The sequence below is a fragment of the Pseudopipra pipra genome, chromosome 7 (genome assembly GCF_036250125.1).
Source record: "Pseudopipra pipra isolate bDixPip1 chromosome 7, bDixPip1.hap1, whole genome shotgun sequence".
Lineage (NCBI taxonomy): Eukaryota > Metazoa > Chordata > Aves > Passeriformes > Pipridae > Pseudopipra > Pseudopipra pipra.
The window spans coordinates 23,115,221-23,135,338 of record NC_087555.1 but is presented as its reverse complement, the minus strand read 5'-3'; the positions used below and the strand labels follow the sequence as shown (position 1 = coordinate 23,135,338).

The 20,118-nt window shown below is 37.3% G+C and overlaps 1 protein-coding gene across 4 annotated transcripts in view; it reads right to left on the bottom strand.

Annotated features, from left to right (window-relative positions):
- The window catches only part of LOC135417246 (secretory phospholipase A2 receptor-like), a 106,359-nt gene that overhangs the window by 2,147 nt on the left and 84,094 nt on the right, over nucleotides 1-20,118 (bottom strand). For all 4 annotated transcript variants that reach the window (XM_064661085.1, XM_064661086.1, XM_064661088.1 and 1 more), the window contains 18 exons: nucleotides 19,918-19,953; nucleotides 19,495-19,670; nucleotides 18,858-18,922; nucleotides 17,951-18,027; nucleotides 16,701-16,837; nucleotides 15,549-15,654; nucleotides 13,482-13,642; nucleotides 12,939-13,068; nucleotides 10,271-10,497; nucleotides 8,326-8,494; nucleotides 6,985-7,146; nucleotides 5,916-6,038; nucleotides 5,293-5,487; nucleotides 4,716-4,936; nucleotides 3,398-3,572; nucleotides 2,716-2,883; nucleotides 1,378-1,500; nucleotides 751-918 (listed from right to left, as the gene is read on the bottom strand). In XM_064661085.1, coding sequence (XP_064517155.1) covers nucleotides 751-918; nucleotides 1,378-1,500; nucleotides 2,716-2,883; nucleotides 3,398-3,572; nucleotides 4,716-4,936; nucleotides 5,293-5,487; nucleotides 5,916-6,038; nucleotides 6,985-7,146; nucleotides 8,326-8,494; nucleotides 10,271-10,497; nucleotides 12,939-13,068; nucleotides 13,482-13,642; nucleotides 15,549-15,654; nucleotides 16,701-16,837; nucleotides 17,951-18,027; nucleotides 18,858-18,922; nucleotides 19,495-19,670; nucleotides 19,918-19,953 — 2,619 coding nt within the window. The remainder of the gene's footprint in view (nucleotides 1-750; nucleotides 919-1,377; nucleotides 1,501-2,715; nucleotides 2,884-3,397; nucleotides 3,573-4,715; nucleotides 4,937-5,292; nucleotides 5,488-5,915; nucleotides 6,039-6,984; nucleotides 7,147-8,325; nucleotides 8,495-10,270; nucleotides 10,498-12,938; nucleotides 13,069-13,481; nucleotides 13,643-15,548; nucleotides 15,655-16,700; nucleotides 16,838-17,950; nucleotides 18,028-18,857; nucleotides 18,923-19,494; nucleotides 19,671-19,917; nucleotides 19,954-20,118) is intronic.

The following is a 20,118-nucleotide window of genomic DNA, read 5'->3' as shown; positions in this document are numbered from 1 at the left end:
CCAGAGGTCAAAAAACCTACTTGTAAATGCTGCAGTCATTTAGAGGTTTGTATACCTCATAAATCTAATGAAGTCCTGGACTCTTGGAAGGAAGCTCTTGGAATGGGACATAATTATACCTCTTTCAGACTGAAAAGATCTTACTGAGGTCTTCCTTAGCAGCATGAAGTCAAATCTATTCCTGCATTTCCACCTCAGTGAAAATGTAAACAAAATCAGAAAGATTTCACTGCTTCTCAGGAACTTGCTTGCTCAATGCTCAGGTAATTGCTTTCTTTCCTGTACAAAGCAGAGCATGAGGAAGTAACATGCAGCCTGAGCCTTTTTCTGGAGCTTCTTTCCAGAAGCCTCCTCAAGACTGAAAACAATCTGCAGTACCTGCTTACTCAGCATCTCTTATAAGCAGAACTCTGATTCCACCTACACAGACTCACCCATGACAGATACACTGTGGTAAGAAGCAACAACAACTACTCTATGTTCACTTTTAAGTGGACATTTCAGTTCTCTCCCTTACTCACTGAGTGGACAGTGGGAGCCAGGAGAAGTAAATTCCTAGACAATTTGTCTCTGAATGCAATTTTATGGCTAAACAACAACAGAAGGCTCTTGCTTAGGCAGAGGTACTTGATGGGTTCTTTTGTGAATTGCACTTCAGTTATTTCAACACAGACTTTACCCAACAAACCAGAAAACCCTGAAAACAGCCTCTACAAAATTAAGTCTCCACTAAAGGCAACGCTTCTGTACCTAAAGGAGCTTTGCAAACCACTCTGCTTTGACTACGACTGCAGTCAACTTTGGACCACATGCCAGTTCTGGACATGATAACACTGCATTTTTCATTGGCTTCTGCAGTTTTATTCTCCCAGTTGACATAATTAACTGATGAGCCATCCAGCCAGTTCAGGGACTGACCTGTTGGGAAAAAACATTGCTTAGTTTAGATCACCAAAACATGCTGTAATGCTACACAGTGTCATTCACAATCTGTTGATTTCTTTACATTGCTAAAAGGAACAGGGCTGATTATGCATCTCATATATTAAAAGCAGTAAACATGAACATGTAACTTTCAGCCACACTTCTTCTCTGGGCCTTTAGCAATTGATGCATTCGCAGCTTAACCATTAGGCACCAAAAGCAGCACTGGGAAAAATGATTTTCAGTAACTCCTGATTACCCTAGGTGTGCAATAAGAAGAGATTTTACTACAATGAAGTCCAAAGGGCTTTATAATGCTAAATAAGGGATTCCAACCTCAAGCAGAAGTTACTGTAGGCTACCAACACTATGAAACTATTCTTAGTTGAGGATTTATGCATTTTCATTTACCACATGAAACATTAATGCTCACACATAGTTGCTACTTCTTACCCTTAGAGCTCTGAGCCAGGCCAAGCCATACATTCTTGGTGATGAGATCATGTTCCTTTACGTGTTTGCTCACAAATGCATTTTCCTCAGCATCAACTATAGTCAGAAGGGTGGCTGAAGGACCTAAGTGGCAGAGGAAACCAGTCAGAATTGCAACTTTAAAGATTTTTCATGGTGCTTGTACATGGAGTTTTCTGTGGGAATAATTTCTGTGGGAAAAGATCTGCTGATCTGGGCTTGTAATATAAGCTTGAAGTAACCTTCAGAATAAAGACATGAACCTCCCATCCCCTAAAATACAGCATGTTATAAAAAAATGGCTTCAGATGACTGATTATTCTAGTAGGTTATAAAAAAATAAAATGGGAGTAAACTTACCGCAGCTGCAGACTACATACATGGAAGGTATCAAAAGATATGCCCACTGAAAATTACTAGCCTTGTCCAAGTAATAAGCCCTTTTCAAAAATATACTTGAACAAAAGTTCAGCATTTTGCTGAGTCAAGTTAATTTCTAAATTAATGCTCTCATTGTGTCTCAGGTTCTTATATACCATGTTAGAGTAATTAAGGAATAAGAGGGAGGAAAGGGTATACTATAGACATGCTCAGAGAGTACCCATTCTTTACAAGCCAGAAGCTTAATTTAGAGAAAGTTCACTTTCAACTATCAGACCAAGTCGGACTCAACAGAAAACTATCCAGGACTGGTTCTTTTTCATCCTAAATAGTGAGTTCAACTTCACACTGTAATTCCATAAAAGAAAGTTATGATAGTCACTAACCTCTCAGTTAAGGTGATTAAAACTTCTGTAAATGAAACTGCTTAACAGGACCTCTGCAATACAATTGCCCATGCAGCTCAGCAAAGAAGAGATAAAATCCTTTAATTTGACTAAAAATTAAGTTTTTTAGTGATATTATGTGCCTTAATATCTATAAAGTACATGCTCTGAACCATCTGAAAAGTTAGCAGGCTCTCTACTGCAAAGATATATAACAAGAAAGCACTGCCAACAGCACTAACACTGTATACAGACAAAGTGTTTTCCTCCAAACTGTAAGCCTTAAATTTATGATCTTCTGCAACTTGCTACCTGAATTTTACTTGCAGATACCTGTGTGCCAAAGAATCTGTCAGCACAATGCAGCATTTTATGAAGAATTTTCATCAGATATTCAAAGATAAAGTTTGCTATTGCTTTTCCTAAACTAAAGAAGAATAAAAATGGCAAAGTTGAAGTATAATCAGCATAGGTTTTTTGGTTGTTGGGTTTTATTTCTTCTCAAATAGTGGACTAATTACAAGTTGTAATGTGATAAAGAATCTAAACATACTCAGTTTCTGGCAGACTTTCTTAGCCTCTTCCATATTATATACCGAAAAATTGTAGAATGCCATGTCAAAGGCGTAACAGTGATCCTTGTACTGTACCCACTGTAGGGCACCACTGCTCTGCGGGCATCCTGAGGCTCTGCTCACTTGCTCTGGCTGAAATTGCCTCTCTGCAAAGACAAAGAAACTTGATGTTATTTCTGCTGCAGCTGTTTGCGCGCAGTCTCTCTGGAGTAACAGGACAGTAAGTACTAACAAGGACTACTACTCCTACCAAGAACCACTATTCAATTAGCTTACATTCCTTCTTCATGTGTCACAGATAAATTTGCTTGAAAAGGAGCGTAAGACAAATCCCAAAGGCTTGGGAAAAATTTTTTCTTGTTTTTTAGTGGGTTTTGAAGTTTGTTGTACATATTTGATAAGTACTTGGATTCAGAAAAGATACATACATTTCATATTCATATCACAGGTGATTAAAAACTAACCAGGTTTGTTTTAGGTTTTCACCACTGGAATGGAGAGAATTAATCTCTCTGAAGTACTAAAAAGTGTTTTATCATCCCTGACAGAAAACTCTTCTTAAAAGAGGGAATCATGTGTAGTATTTCAACCTTCATTTCTACTTCTAAATACAACATATAGAGACAAAAGACAACTACACGAAACCTTAATAACACTTACTGTTTGGAGGGCTATAACAAATGGCCCCTTCAGCAACATTTGTACATTTTGTACGGTTCCAAGCTCCTTTAGTATCCAACAGAACACAGTTCTCGGTAGTATTTGAGTTTTCTAATTCCCAAGGATAGTAGTCGAAGTCACTTCCATCTGACCACTCAAAATTAGCTTTACTTCCCTAATTAAAGAAAAACCCCACAACTTATTAAAGAAAAGACCACAACTTTTAAACCACATACGGTTGTGGTTTAAATCTTATCAGTCATGAGTTAAGCCATGTAGCAATATTTGTCCCTTGTATGGGGGTAAATTAAAGTGAGGGGGTCTCATCTAAATCGATAGTAAATAAATGTACAACATAGTTTGCATTTTCCAATCAATTCTTAACACAGAAATCCTGATTATTTGTGGGAAATGAGAAAGTACAGCATGTTTGCAAGTTTAAACCTGCAATGTGTCTGTTTTATTCTTAGGAGAACATGTCACTTAATTCCATCCTGCTGTTTCATTTAAACAGTCTGCCTTCCCTGCTATGAACGTTTACTGGATATGTTGCAAACTGTCAAACTGTCGAGATGACCTCAGTGAATAAAGCTGGGCAGCTGAGGAATGGTTTTCAGTACTAGCTCCTACTTCAGATACATTCCTGGAAACCCGTGACAGTGAGGAGTCAGTTGTGGAGGGAGCTGTTCAGGTCACAGGACACCAGAGGTAGAAGAGGTGCACGCAGAAATCACACACTTCTGCAGAGGGGTATCCCTGCCAACTAACTATGGCCAGGTCTGGCAATTAGTGAGGGGAGCAGGGTCAGCACCACAGGCTTTTGGGTCCACAGTAAAGCAGTCAGAGGAGGAAAAGGATCTGCAGCTGCTTCTTGCTAAGCCTCCTGGGAGAAGGGACACATAACCTGCTCAAGAGCCAGGTCCTGAACTGCTTTGGAGAGCCAGTCCTGACCTGGACTAAGCAAGTTCCACACAGCCTTGTCTCTCTGTACTCGCTGATGGAATCTGATTCTACAGAGCGCCATAAAGTCTGAAGCCTCTAAAGGTAGCACTGCAAATCACACATCCTTGTGCTGCAAGGAATGATGTGGGACCACTGTATTATTTTAAAGCGTCAAGGATTTGGAAGAAATATCTCAGTGTGGCTACATTCACTAACATTTAATATTAACATAAATTACACAGGGTTGAAAAAGGAGGTAATGCACTGCATGAAAGAGAGAATCTAGAAACTGCAAAGCATCAGAAAATATTTCATATCTTGTCAAAAATATTATTTACAGGTTCTGTTACAGACGTCACCAACAGTATTTACTTACATCATGAACTGACAATCCAAGCCACAGAGGATAACCATCCTGTTTGACAATATCTTCTAGAAATAACTGTTGTGATTCACTGTGTACACTTGCTAAATCACTCTTATTTTGTTTGCATGCTCTCAATGCCTCATACCACGTTAATTTTTTCTGAAGGATCCTGTATGTTCTGTTTCCATGTGGAATAGACTCGGGCAATGGAGGTTTGTGCTGCTGGGGTCCTGTTTCAAAGAATAAGAAGACAACAAGGTGCATTTGTTCGTGTTATTAGGAAGATACAGAAAGCATTAAAATTCATCTATATCAATGTAACTCAAGCACTAAAGTGTTCAGTACAAGGCAATATCAAGTAAGTTCACTTTTGCTACTTTGAACACTGAGTAGTTGCCAGACGAGCACAGCAAACACATTCCTCCTGATCAGAGTATTATAGCAGTGATGAACAGAATGACCACATGACCCCCAGATGCCCATGACAGCTGTGCCATGTGTTTCACTAGGAGCAAACCCAAAGCCTTATATAGCAGGAACCAGGATTTAAATTATGACCCTCATCCAACACTCCAATACTACTTACCCATTTCGATTTTACAGGCAAGAATACTGTACATGTTATAGTGATTGGCATGCCAACTTTGAGAATAATTATAAATATCCCAAAACCCATCAAGGTTTACACCAGCAAAAAAACTGTTCTTCTTTATGATAGGTCTTCCCAGCCTCCAGTTATTGTAAGTCAGATGAGTTTCATCATACCACTTGAGAACTTTATCTGTGGAAAACATTGCATATTTATTAAAACACTGGCATTATGTCTACAAATACCATTTAACTCTGAATATATTAAGGACATTAACAGATATTCACTTTGGAAAAAAATGCTGGGATACTGGAAGTTACTCTAAATCAGTTCCATATCTAATGCTAAATAGGTTAGCATCACTCATCCTGGCCATTTTAAGTCCTGCTTTACAGGGAAATCAAATCTGGACTAAAGATCATATTGGATCTAATTATCACTGAAACAGAGAGTATGTCCAATTATTTCCTTCTAGAAGATAATTACATATATAAAGCATTATAGGTTTGCATTCAGTTTGACTTTAGTTAGAAACTAAAACATGCAAAAACCATGCACTTAATGCTGAAAACTTTGTCTCCAATCTAGTTATTAAAAAAAAGAACCCCCTTAAATCTTACCACTGTCATCATAAATCACACCCAGCCAGACCCACAGAGCCAGACCGCTGAATGAATGAAGCTGCTCAGTAACAAAGTTATTCTCTTCTTCATCTCGAACACTCAGAACAAATGCTTCTGGGTCTGTTGAAAATTTTTTTACGTTACTTTCTTACAAATTCACATTTCAGTTTCAAACTATGTATTCTTTTCTATTACTGTTAATAATTATTACAGATAGCTCAATAGTGTGCAAAGGTCAGATCTTTATAACATAAGTGAACAGTGCAAAAAAAATTTTCAAATGTATTATCAACAGTGCTTCCCCTGATTTTGTGGATAAGTGAAATGTATCAGCTCCAGAGATATCTCTGGGTCCTACTGTCACTTCCAACTCAGCATATGCAGTGACTCTGTAGTAAAAATTTTCTGTATAGAACATAAAAATATCAGCAATCTTTCATGATTTGCATGAACTTCCCTAGTAGACAAACAGTATTAAGACTGAATTGAAATCAATTCACAAAAAATAAAACTAATTTTTGGAAAGATCCACGTCCGAAGATTTAATATAAGAGGGACATTGTTCCTAAGCTTACACTTTATTTAGGATGAACAGAAAAAGTCTATGTGCTTTTCTGAATTGGACTATTCTCAGTCTATTTACTTTGTTCACCTAAGTGTTCCACAAAATGGAAGGAAACCATGAACTAAACGTGACTGTAAAGCCAGAATGTTGCCAAGAGGATAACAATTATGCAACCTATTTGAAATTGGCATATTATAGAGAAAAAAACCAAACCAACCAAACACAAAAACAAACCTTCCAATTTTTCAGAGATCTCAGAGTTCAGTAGTTCCTAGCCATCTCTTTTCCTCTCCAACTCTCCTACCCATGCTCTGGCACTTTTTATCAGAGCAGTGCAAAAGCAAACAGCATCGAGGAGTCCAACACATGCATATTTCCAAATGCCAGAACCTTTCTCAACTCTCACTTTGCTGTCTGTCATTTTAAGACAGTGACTCAGGTCTAAAACTCATCTCCCTCAAGCTAAATCCATGAATACCTGCAATATGACAAAGTACTTACTCATTTTCCTACATAAATGATGAGCTTCTTGAGACTTCAGTTCTCTCCATCTATTTTTTGTTATCATAAAAGTGTAACAATTGTTTCTAAATGATATCCAGGGTGTATTTTTAATCTTATGTGGGCACTTCACTTGTGTAACTTGTTCTTTTTCAGTCTTCTCTAAAGAAAGAAAAGATGACATTCAGAACATGACTTACTATTAACACCACCTAATCTGACACCACAAACCAATTTCAGGTACTATTTAAAAACATGTAAGACAAATTAAGTGCCATCCTCTAAATGTGTGACGCATCGTTGCTTTCAGTTTCCTCATGATGACGATTTTTTTAAAGCAGCAAAACCAGCTCTACTAAAGAATACAGTTGCTTACAAATTTTCAAAATTATTATGTTAAATAGGTTTAAGAATAAAATCCGTACATAAAAGTGCTAAGTGTGGGTCAATAACTAAAAGCTCTTACTGCCTCTTTTGCAAGGCAGATCACCATAACAAATAATCTACTTCATAGCTAGCAACACATCTTAGTTCTCTGGCTTTATCTAACACTTGAGGAGTGAGAAGGACTCTTCCTGCAGTTGCCTAGACTGCAAGAAAAAAACATTTAACGATGTCGTAATGCCAAACTTTACTCTGACTCAGGATGTACAATGGCTTAGCTCTGTCCCTTCACAGAAAAAAAACCAAAACCCCCCTAATTATAATGGCCACATAGGGAAGCTATCTGTGATGATCTCTCAGAACGATTGTTTTCTGAAGGATACATAACTAGCAAGCACTCTCCTGAAAATAAAAAAAAAACATGTCCTGCTATATCCCTATCTTTCTTGTTATAATTAGTAGGTATTTAGATGGGTTTTGTGAACTGCAGATGACTTTAAATTACACCTTTCAATTCAGTGTCTATCTCCTAGCTTTATTCTCCATATATTCATGTACCTCTTCCCTGTACAGACTTCCATGTCTGAATTTCAGGAGGTCCCAATATTAAGATGTAAATAGTACAGAGGTAGCTGAATCTTCCTCCACATGCAAGTGGGAGAGATTAGTATGCAACAATCTTAGAGAAGGAGTGTAAAGGTACAATCAGTTGACAAAAAGGGCAGTTTGACCCAATGCATCCATGCTGAATTTATTTCTAAGGAACAAGTGGATTAAGACCAACAGTTGCACACCCTCCCATTTGAAGCTGGTTTCTTTTTTTCACGACATGCAAATAGCCTGACAAAACTGTAATTTTAAAAAAGTTGTAATTTTGAAGTTATGAGCTGGAATCATCAAATATGTTTCATAATAAAACAAAACTCAGCTTTATAAATATTTTGCTAGTATACATACTTTCTGATGCGTAGCAAATAGCACCTCGATTTTCAGAGGAACAGTCAGAACTTTTCCAGAAGCCATCAGTATCCAAAAACACACATTCTTCGTTTGTTTCTTCATCGTCTTCAGACCAGCGACTAAAACTAACATGTTTCCCATCCAGCCAGCCATAATGCTTTCCACCCTAGCAGTGTTTAAGTAACAGGGATGAGCTTACATAGTAAAAAATATGAGGTACAGAAAATGACATGATAATATATTTACACTGGTTAAACATTTACAGTGTCTCTGGTGAGAACTGTAAGTGTTCCATTGCCCTCATGAGCTGATCTGCTACTCACAATGTAACAAGTTTCATTATTTTAAGTTTTGCAGTTCAAAATATGTGAATTAGCTGAAGTGGATGGCAAATTATCCAGTGGTGATGTGTAACCACTGTGTTTATGGAAGAAGGCCTAGCACTGAGATGTCCAAATTGCATCATTTGCCATCTGCAAATCAATGGTGGATATAATTACCTGGTCTTGGAAAACTGGTAATAACTGAGAATAAGGTCCTGTCTCTGTTACTCCATACTGAGTTGAAAGTAATCTATTAAATACTTAATTTATTTAATGCATCAGATGCTGCATTCCTGCCCTGGAGGATGCAAGAGGAATAAGAAAAAAAACCACATACAAGCAGCATGTCATCCTTTAAAAATCTTCCATTTGAAAGTCATCTTCTGGAAATCCCCCTGTTGCTTTGTTATTTAACTTATCTTGTATCTTTCTTTTGTGTCTATGATTCCAGCACCGGAGTAACAACTTCTGTTGACCAGTTTCATTATAATGTCCTTTCATGTGATTTTTTAATTGTGCCCAAATAATGAAGTGTTGCAATAGCGAAAAGCCAGTGCATGCCTGTACTGTATGCCCCAAAACGAATCATTTGATCTACACTTACAGATGAAAAAAATCAAAAGAGGAGGGAAAGTAGGTTGTCTAGTTTCTGCCTCTTCACAAAGATTAAATGGCTGTTTCCTTTAAAAATTTAAAAATACTCTCCATAAAGTATACATTCAAATTTTTATGTTTTCCCCCTACTTTGCTAGAGTATTCAGTAGTCCATTATGGACATTGGAAAAACATAACACCAGAGACGCTGAGTGAACACCACCAAACTCTGTATAAGTCACTTCTAAAAAAATTCTAACTTTTTTCTTGCAGTTATCTCCAGACTCATGTGCTTGACAAAAAGACAAACCCTGCAAGCAAGCCCAAAGCATTTCATTAGCAGCTGAGACAGCTCTTAATCCACAATAAAGATTTTCAAGAGGTCCTCCAGCTAATAAGAGCAAAAAACAGCACCTCCCGTATTTTTTCAAATTCTTTTGACAGAACAAACAGAAGGAAAAAGAAAAACCCACTGACCTGTCTCAGGGATGTCTCCCTCAAACTCAAAACACAGACACAAATATCATGAAGTAACAACAGAATCTACATTAAGCTTCAGAAATGTATCTCCAGAAGTGTTCAATGATTCACTTTCGATTTTATTTGCCACTTCTAGTTTCTCCCTTCCAAAACAGATTTTGGGTCATCTTTCTAGAGAGGTACTGTAGACAGTGCCAATGATATTAAATGGCAACACTAATTACTTGTTTGTTTACAAAAGAGACAAAGATGATTCAGCAACCTATGTTGCTGCCACCCTACAATATATCCCTACATCAGTAGTCCTTTAAAAGAATTTTATCATCATCATCATCATCAATTCATCCAGTGGAATTCAAGAACTATGTAACTTGAAGAACTGAGGGTTTAAAACATTAATTTTGAGACACTCCAGATGCTTATCCCTAAATGAAACCAGTTACCCTAGAAACTAATTTTTCACTGCATTTCTTTAACTCAGGTTCTGTTTCACACAAGTCTCAAAATTACCTTAAGCCATAGTCTGAGGGAAAACCAAAACTTACATCTCTGCTGAAGAGTCCAATCCAGAGTGGGTAATTATGAAGGGCCGCCTGAACAGCAAGAAAAGCCTGCTGGAACTGATCTGTGATGCTAACCAGATGCATCTTGTTATTTATGCATGCAGCCACTGCATCATTCCAGGACAAATTCTTCAGAATTACCATGTATTGAACATCTTGATAGCTCAATGTTTCATTAATGACTTGCTCTGTCTGGTTATCAGAAGTTCCTATACATAAAAGAGAAATCCAGTAATTAGGTAGTTAAACACTGTAATACATATTTAACTCCCAATGTCTCTGTAACAATCAGAAAAATCTTTCTGAATAACACCTGGAAAAAAAACCGTAGACAGTAGGTTATGTTATAATTATAGTTAGAAGCAAGGATCTTTGACACTTTAGACAGAAAATTACATATTTAAAAATAAGTATTATTTTCATTCAATGTAGTTGAATCTTTTTTCTCAAATTAGGTTCACATCTATTTATATCTGACAGTTTTAACTAACTGCTAAATAATATATTGAATTAAAAACATATTATATAACTTTAATTATACACAAATGGGAGAAGGTGACTGCTCTCTGCTGCAACACAGCAACAGCTAAACTTGACTCATTTATCTCTGTGGAGCCTGTGGCTTATGCAAATCTAATTGACCCCAAAACTTGTCTATGCAGATACTGGTACCACACAGTCCCAGAATTCCTTACTGCCATCCATGAGTATAGTGAGAACTGATTTTGCTTCCACGTATGCTTAACTAATTGCAGAAAATCCACTTTGCATAGGGAGGGATATAATTCACTATTTGTGCTCCAAGCACTGAGTGTTATCACAGTTATCAGCATCATACCTGACAGCATACAGCTCAGCAATGCATGACAACTGGAGTTAATAAAAGATACAAATATTCCCGTGGATGGTAGGTTAAAGCATACAAATGGTAACCCCAAAAATTTTATACATAACCAAAACAAAATTTGCTCTCCAAAAGGTAGAAACCCCTAATATTTAAAATATCTCAAGCAGGAAAAGGCTCATGAGGGAGGAAGGAGAATCACTTCATAAATAACAGGATATAAATGTTGATTGATAGGCTGACAGGGCCATTTTCCAAACCATAAGATGATAGAAACACAATATTAATTTGATATTTACAGGTTTCAATAGAGCAGAAGAGTGACAAGGCTGAAACAGATTGTTTCAAGTGGTTTATGTCTGTTGCCAAATGCTTTCATTTAGTAAACAGCTACAGAAGATAACCATGGAACCCAGGGTGCCATCACTCATCAAAGGGTGCCAAATTGGAAACAAGGCAGTAAGTAAAATGTTCATTTCTGAAAAAATTATTGCTGGTGATTACAGTCTCAAAAAATTCTGCAAATCACAATCATGCCAAGATTTCCAATAAACATGAATTGTTCTTTTCCCTAGGATAAAGCCCTAGGCAACCTGGACTCTCTCACAACTGTTGCTGCAACCTGCTGAGGTCCCTTCCAACCCAAGTTATCCTTAGATCCCTAACACAATGATGATATAAGACCAGACAATACAGGACACATTCTGTCAGTCTAAAAACCTTTCTCATTACATCTTCTATAGCTATGGCAAAGAAGCACTTAGTATTTAGTCATCCCAGACTAGTAAGATATTGATATAAACAGATACACTGTCAACCCCCTATTCATAAAAATCTCCTTTTCAAATTTTTACATCTCTTCCATCCAGACTTCTAATCTCAATATCTGAAATTTCTGAAGTATTTGGCACTGAAGTAAAGAAGATTTTATATGTTAAATGGAGGTGGAGGGGTGGGAGGTGGAAATCTCTGCGTATTTGAGAATGAAGGTGGGCATATTCTTGGGTGTTTTATACACCCAGGGTTTTTTTTGGTTTGGTTTTTTCTTTTTTTTAGAAGATAGCATGCTCTTTACTTAAAAGGATTATTTATATAAAGGAACTTACTCAGAAGTGGGTGTGTTGAACATTAGCCCATAGCAGTAATTAAATGCATATAATAACTAAATGTGTTTGATCTTATTCCAGTAGTTGGCATTGGCCAACCCACGTGGGTACATCTGAATATTATTTTTAGTTCAGATTAAGAAATCCTACTCACACCAATGGATCTGTATGAAGCTAGGGAAAGCTGCATCACTCCAAATCATCACTCTCCATGTAAGCCCTCAAGTTTGCTCTGGAGAGACCAATTTCAACTTTAAGAGTCTGTGATACCTTATATTCTGATAGTACTAAGAAACATAGGATACGTTTAAGGAAGATAGAAATATTGTGAGAGTCCTTCCCGGGGCTTCTCACTTCCACAGTTCTGAAAAGGAAAATGGAGTCACTTGTTCCACCCCTTGATGTACATCACCTCTATACCCATCTGCTGAAGTATGATTCCCCTGAAACCACACAGTCTCTCAGGAAAACAGATTCCCTCTGAACTGGGCTATAAAAAACTATCGGGAAAATTCTGAATGTCTGACAAAATAGGTTCCAGATCATCCTCCACACTCTGCTTTTCCTAAATTTATCTGCTCAGTCTCTACAAGAATCTTGCTCTTCAAGTGAAATAATTTACATGCATTAAAAAGTCTCCTGGCACATGCACTTTAAGTGAAAACTCTAGCTGTAATTTATTTTGACTCTTCAGACTTACCTACAGGACGCTGGCATATACCCAAGAAGTGCCTGTCAGCACAAGCAGTGAAATTCCATGTTCCAGCATACTGTGATTTGGGATCATTGAGGATTACACCGCACTGATTGTTAAATTCTTCATCAAAAAGCTGAGAGAGAGAAATACTCTTATCAGTCTAAATAAGGCATAAACATACTTGTGTAGAGATGAAGTAACATGAGGCTAGGAGAACCCAGCTGTCTGAACTTGTTTAAGAAGTTTCAAAGGAGTGGTGCAACACAGCTTACCTGTTTTACAAACACTACCAGGTGCCTGGACTTAGAAAGATTTCCTAAGTTAAATACACTTCAGAAGTTGTCATCCAAATAAAGGTAAACAAAACTCCATTACTGTCAGTCATCTTGTTGGCCAATTAAAATGACTAACTAGGGGATTTTGCCTGTTACATGTTTTTTTGGTTTGGGTTTTGTTGATTTTTTTTAAGGATACAGTTCCAATGCCTTTTTTTTTTTTTTGGATACAGTTCTCAATAGGCAAGAAAAGTCAAAAGCCAGAACTTACGTCCAGTGGAATTTTCCTCAATCTTCCTGTCAGGAGTGGGTGAAAATTACTATACATCAGTCTGCTCTCATCTATCCATTTGTTTTCTCTTGTGCTGAACAGAAACTGTAAACCAATCCAAATATCTTTTGGCATACCAGGAAGCAAGGATGTTATATAATCTGTTGGGCAGAACAGTAAATGTACATATTGTGGTTCAGAAAACAACAGTAAACATCTGAAAAAACAGTTCACATAAGTAAGATAATGCAACACCTGCTCGTATTAATTTTCCCAACCCTTCATGATTGCCAAATGCTTACCATCCCTTACTTCCATATGGTAACACCTTTCATACTGATTTTATCTGCAAGGAGCAGGCTACTGGCGTTTGTCCTTCAATTTCTGAGCTGAGAAGCAGATTTATCCACTACTTTGTATTCTTGCACTTACATCTAAATTTCAAAAGCTGCATTTCCACAAGTCTGCAAGATCATCTACTGTCTCCCTGCAGAGATAATAGAAGAGCTCCCTCCTGCCCTCTCTGAATTGATGAAGTCTTATCTCCCATCTTTCTCTCCATATACTATAAATCAGAACAGTTTTAAGATTCTGGCAGAGTTTTTCCACCCCACCATCACAGAAAGCAGGACAACACAAAAGAAGTCAGGTTTAGTTGGAAAAAATTCAGCTAGGCAAACCTTAAATCAGATCCCTCTTAATGAGCATTCTGGCAAGAAACAATGGGCTTTGGTAACCCAGCAGGCACCAAAGGCATTCACTAATCTTGACTAGATTAGGAAAACAAACTGAAGCTATGTAATTAGCTACTGCTGACATGTTTTAACCATTGGCCACATGCCAGACTATGTCAGAGCTAATGCCTGGCTGTGCTGATTATGTCAGCAACCTAATGCCACTGGGAAGCGTAGAGGCAGCCTACAGAAAGAGACACACTTCTTCATAGGACTGTGTCTTCTTTCCATATAGGTGACCTCCACTACATGGGGGAAAGAAAAACAAACAAGAAACAATAACAAGCACTTTCATATGCACCAAATCACACAGAAGATCCTGCTATGTAACATTTCAGAATGGCTATAGTTTTGCAATCTTAAAAGCATCCAAAAACACGCAGGCCTCAGACATGTATGTTCCTGTATATGACCCTATTCCTCCCCAAAAGCAGAAGTTAAAAAAATTACCATTCAGTTGCTGCCTGCAGGTACACTAGTGACCTCTCTAGTCTACTAATGGTATTTTGTTTGGCAAGAGGTTATCGGTTTATAAAGAAAATATGTCCTGTGGACATTGCAGAATTCAACCGAGCTACTTCAGCTATACCCCCAGAGAACTCTTAATTACCCACAAGAATATAGTTGCAAATTCAGCTGTATCATTCAGTGATTTATTGCTGAACATTATGTGCAGCCAATGTGTACCCATTTCTTCCTCACTGCATTCCCCTCATTGACTCTAGCTGGTAAGACAGCAGAGAGGTGGAACAGTTCTGTGTTTTGCAGTCCTCCTGCCTTCCATCCTCCCATCAGTGCCCTGGAGAGCCTGCAGGTGGTCAGTTTGGACACACTGCCATATTAAGCTGCGTGGCACGCACAGACACAGAGGGTCCTATGTGGTCCAGCAGGCATTGTGTTTGCCACCTTGTTCCCACACAGACAGCTGAGCTTGACTTGGAAGCAGCTCCCAAGGTAGTTTTCACAGAGCAAAGTCTCAATTATGTTTTAACTTGCAAAGCAAAACATGGGAATTCTTCATTCAGTGATGACCCTTCTATATTCAACTCTTAATGCAAAGTTTTACAATTTTTTTTCTTGTTATAGCAAGTCAAGATCATATAGAGAAGCTGCTCTTCAAACTGGCTCAAACATCTGCAGACTGCATTTCCATGTTATGTTTCCAGTGATGCAAACAATAGACCACACATTTTTAACTGGTCCTGGATTTTAAGAATGTTCCCAGTATGCCTGTAGATAACCAAATGATTTCATGTTCAAGTTCTTAAGCAGAACTATTCTGAATTTAGAAGTGAAGCTGCATATTAAAAGTGCCCCCAGTTCACCATCGTACCTTGCTCAGTTTGATCTGAGATAGATGGAAGAGAGCCTCCAAAAGTTACACACTTTTCATTAGCTGCATTAAATGTTAAATATTCAGGGTTCATCTTCAGGAAACACTGCAAAACAAACATAATGAAACTGATTTTCATCCTACCAGTCTGCTTAAAAAATAACTCAATATGAAAAGGTTCTTAAACCAACCCTAAAAACCCACTTCTCATTTCCTGCAACAACATATAATTATTTTTTGCAGGAAGCAAGGAACTTGATACTAGCTGCAAGCATTTATTAGATTCAGCAGGATAGCTAAATATAAAATGATCCCATTGACTAACTCCTCATTCACTGAGGATTAGAATTCAATAATTTTTATTGGCTACATCAGAATCATGTACTGCTTTAGGAAAGAGAACACATGAACTCTACAGTCATTTAGTGTTGGGACAGGAACCTGTATTGTAATGCCTTGTATTGTAATTATGTTTTGGGGAAAACTACATGGGAACTCAAAAGCGTTATTATGCAATGACATGAAGTAAATTTGCAAACCTTAGCACAACATAATGTGCAGATTTGATGGACATATGCAGAATAATGGTGGACCAAACAACAGGAATGAGTCTCACTAAGACTAAGACTTTAGATGACTGCCTAAAACATACTACTGAAACAGACTATGTTATGGCTTCTGATCTGTTGGTTAATTCTTAAAAGCTGTTTCAAGTTCTTAAGTGAGCTAAGTCCTTAAGGCAAGTTAGGAAACCATCCGCCAGCTTGCCGCCTGCCTACGATTACTCAGCAAGAGAATCAAGATGCTTCTGCCACAGAAACCTCATCCTCTCCCTTTCTAATCCTTCTCTTCATCCAAGTAGAGCTTAAGATTAGACAACACAACACAATAAATGTTCTTGGACCTAAACACGTGGTGATGGGAAAGCAAAAAAAGCCGAAAATGAATGCTTTGAAATTAAGAAACTAGCAATCCTGAATAAGAGAGAAGTGAGGGAGATTATTTTAATCACTACACATAGTTTTCATAGTTTTCAAAAGCCTACTTCATTTCTCAACACAGGGGCTACCTCCTCATTTCTTTCACAAGAGCATTCCATCTAACCGGAAATGAAAAACAGGTAAGGATGATGAATCTGGATTATCGTTGTACCTTATTCCGGAACTGATGCCATCCTTTACGGCAACCTCCTCTGACTGGGCGGTAACTGGGATCATGTTTCTCTAGTAAGGAGGCATTATTTTTTTCACAGATGAAGGGTAGTTTCACGTTACAGTTCACTGGGTAGTCTGCAGACACAGAAGTTTTAAAAAGCAGTTATGGTAATGCCACATCACATTCCAATTCCCATCCATACTTTATGACATGACAAAGACCAGTCTGAAGGGAAGTCCTTTTCAGTGCAACCACAGTGAACTACTATGCAATCCAAAGCACTAAAAATAGCAGTAGAGAAAAAGGCAAAGGTAAATGATTTATACTGGACAGTAATATAAAATTCCTAAAAAAACAGAGTCTGACCCTTATTTCCAGTAGTAACACTTCACATAGGCAGAGAAAACTTGAAAACAGAAAAATAATGAAAAAAGATTTTGTATATGAGGACTAATCTCATATTCTGGCATAGAGGGTGTGACCTAAATGTCATTAAAGCCAAAAGGAATCCCTTAGCATCTACATAGAGAGCATCAAGCCTGCACTGCTTTCCATGACTTCTACAGTAACTGGACTGACTTCCTAGTCAAGAGCAATTTTTGGTTAATAGAGATGAAAACAGTTCAGCAGCATATAGGTGAATGTTGGGGAAAACGTGATTTAAAGTCAAAATGGTAGTAGACAGGAGGAGCATCTTCTCCAGAGGTTATAGATTTTCCCCAATATAAAACAGTGTTGAAAAAAGGAAATAAGCTTCAAATACCACCAGCTGGCTTTTCCATTAATTTGTATAGCTCTTGCAGTATGACTCCACTACTTAATGAAATTTGCACCTCCAGATGTATATATGGTTGCAAGTATGCAGTCAAACCTGCTTTAACTAACACAACACTCAGACTTAAATTCCAGAGCTCAGGATACTTAGCATAAACATAGAAAGGTAGCCACCAAATTGAGATTTTACCTAATTAATGTATGTTGCAAAAAGAATGACAATCAGTCATCAAAATTTGTCATCTGAATTCAGGTTTGCCTCTGATCATCAAGAAATATTACCCATGGCTTCTACCATGAGGAGGTAATAAATGATTCAAAATTCAATCAGATTATCATGAAGAAGCCATTCACTCCTAATTCAATATCATTTGCATCCAATATAAGAATTTGGGCAGAATGGTAATTACTTCTTTTAAAAAAAAATAAATATAGTAATGACAGATGGGGTAAAAAAATTAAAACAGCCTTACCTCTATACCAGTTCTTTCGAGAAACATACCAGCATTCTCTCAGGAATCTATCATGGAAGCGTGGAAATAACTGTAAACTGGATATAAATATTTCAGAGTTAATCTCCAATCCAATGTGACCTTCAAGGGGAAACTCTGATAGTAACAGAGTCAGTGCACACAGAAATTTGGGCTGGTAACTGTTTCTAGATGCCCTACAAAAACTAGACTAGGAATAAAAACATGGTAGGTTCAGTAGGTATGTACCATGCTCAAATTAACTTTGTTGAGATGTGCAGAGTGAGGTTAGTTATCACTATGCTGAAATCAGAGCACATAGTCAGGACAAGTGAGGGAAATGGGCAATAACTCTGGTTTTCTTTTCACAGTAGTATATTCCTATAATATTTTGGAAAGTGAAGGACTTTCCTTCTAAGATGCCAGTGAATCTTCTCTGCAGCCATGAAGAGCATGAAGCAAGGCTTGCTGTGAGTCATCTCAACTCTACAGGACTATACTAAAAGCCCTCCAAGACTTAACTGAAAGAGTGATGTTTTAAACCAATTTCCTATTCCATGTTCTCAGGTATTCCTCACATGTTTTCAAAGTCAACAGACAGGGCTTTTTGGTTTTGTCAGTTCTGCAAGTATTAACAGAACATAGAAGTGGATTTAAAAATCCAATAAAAACATTTTAAAGATCAAGGGAATACATTAGCTACTAGGACTACAGATTTCAAGGATTCCCATGACAAGACTAAGGTCTCCAACCCCAAAAGCCCAAAATCCAGAGGCTCTGATAGAGGCAAAAGAAATAGATTATTAATTCAGTTATTATTAAATTACTCTGAATCAACTATTCTAGTTAACTGTATTCTTGAAAAGCACACCAAGTTTGCAATAAAGTATCTTATAATTGTTCTACATACGGTGAATGATAGCTGTAGCCATAATCAATAAACTTCAGCCACCACTTCTGTTCACTGTTTGATAACTGTGGAAAAAAAAACAAAACCCAGCATTTTATAACCCACAGAGAAAGAGCTCCAGACTCTACTAAAGATAAAGCAATGACAAAATTAGTCACAGAGGTATTGAAACATTTTTGTAAGATTCCTTAGAAGGGTGTACTTTCATGCTATGAATACCACAAACCCCTTTCAGCAAAGCCTATCAGACCATCATGCATTAATAATTAAATCTTCTCATCAGGTAAAAAATGATGTCTTGTCCTGTGCATAAAATTAAGAACTGGCACAACTGTTAATGAAATATTTGCAGACAATGAAATGCTTATACAGTGGTCTTGTTATGACACTTTTTGTCCATTTGGAGGGGTTTGGTTTTTTTCATGTTTTTAAGTCTACTTTTCTATTTAAAAATTTTTTTACAAGGCTGCCATTAAAATAATTCTCTTTTAATTCATCTTTTCCCTTTCAGTATAATTGAGAGGCCAAAAGGAAAAAAAAAGAAATTAGGGATTAACGTTTTGTTATATCGGAAAACCTGGCAAGAAAATTTCCCTACAGTGTAAAGTAACTGTTAAAAGAGATTACACCACCTTACCTTTTCTATTTGAGACAGTATTGCCCTGAGTTTAGGGTAAGACTCCACTGAGGCTAAATCACTATCATTTTTTTGACAGTAGAAAATAGCTTCCTGGTAGCTCAAATTCTTATCTGGTACAAACCACAGCTCTGCTCCATCAACAACAAGTGGGGTTCCATGAATTCCAATTTCATCTATGCAGAAGAAATATCACATGTGTAAGAAATCAATTCTGAAAAACTAATCCTTTTCTGAATGTAGTAAGAAATCTCAGTTTGACAGAGTCAACACTCTGCATTCTAAACTCTCTCAGAATCAAATTCTGTCCATCATAACCTTTCCTGGTATCAAACAGGTATTGCAGCAGCAATGTAACAACACTAATAAAAGATATTGAGTATAAACAACCACAGTGGAAGAATACACAAGAAGTCCATTTACCTGGTATATACCACTCAGGTGTCTTTGGAGTGCTACCTGTCCAAAGGAAAAAAGGAACAGTCACTTAGAGTTCACCTTCTACCAAGACTGCAGCCACCAATAACGGAAGTGATGGTTAGTACTCATATTTCTCAGTATTCATGATGGAAAAAACAAAAGGAGAAGGAAATCACACACAGGTTTAATAGTTTAAAATGAGCT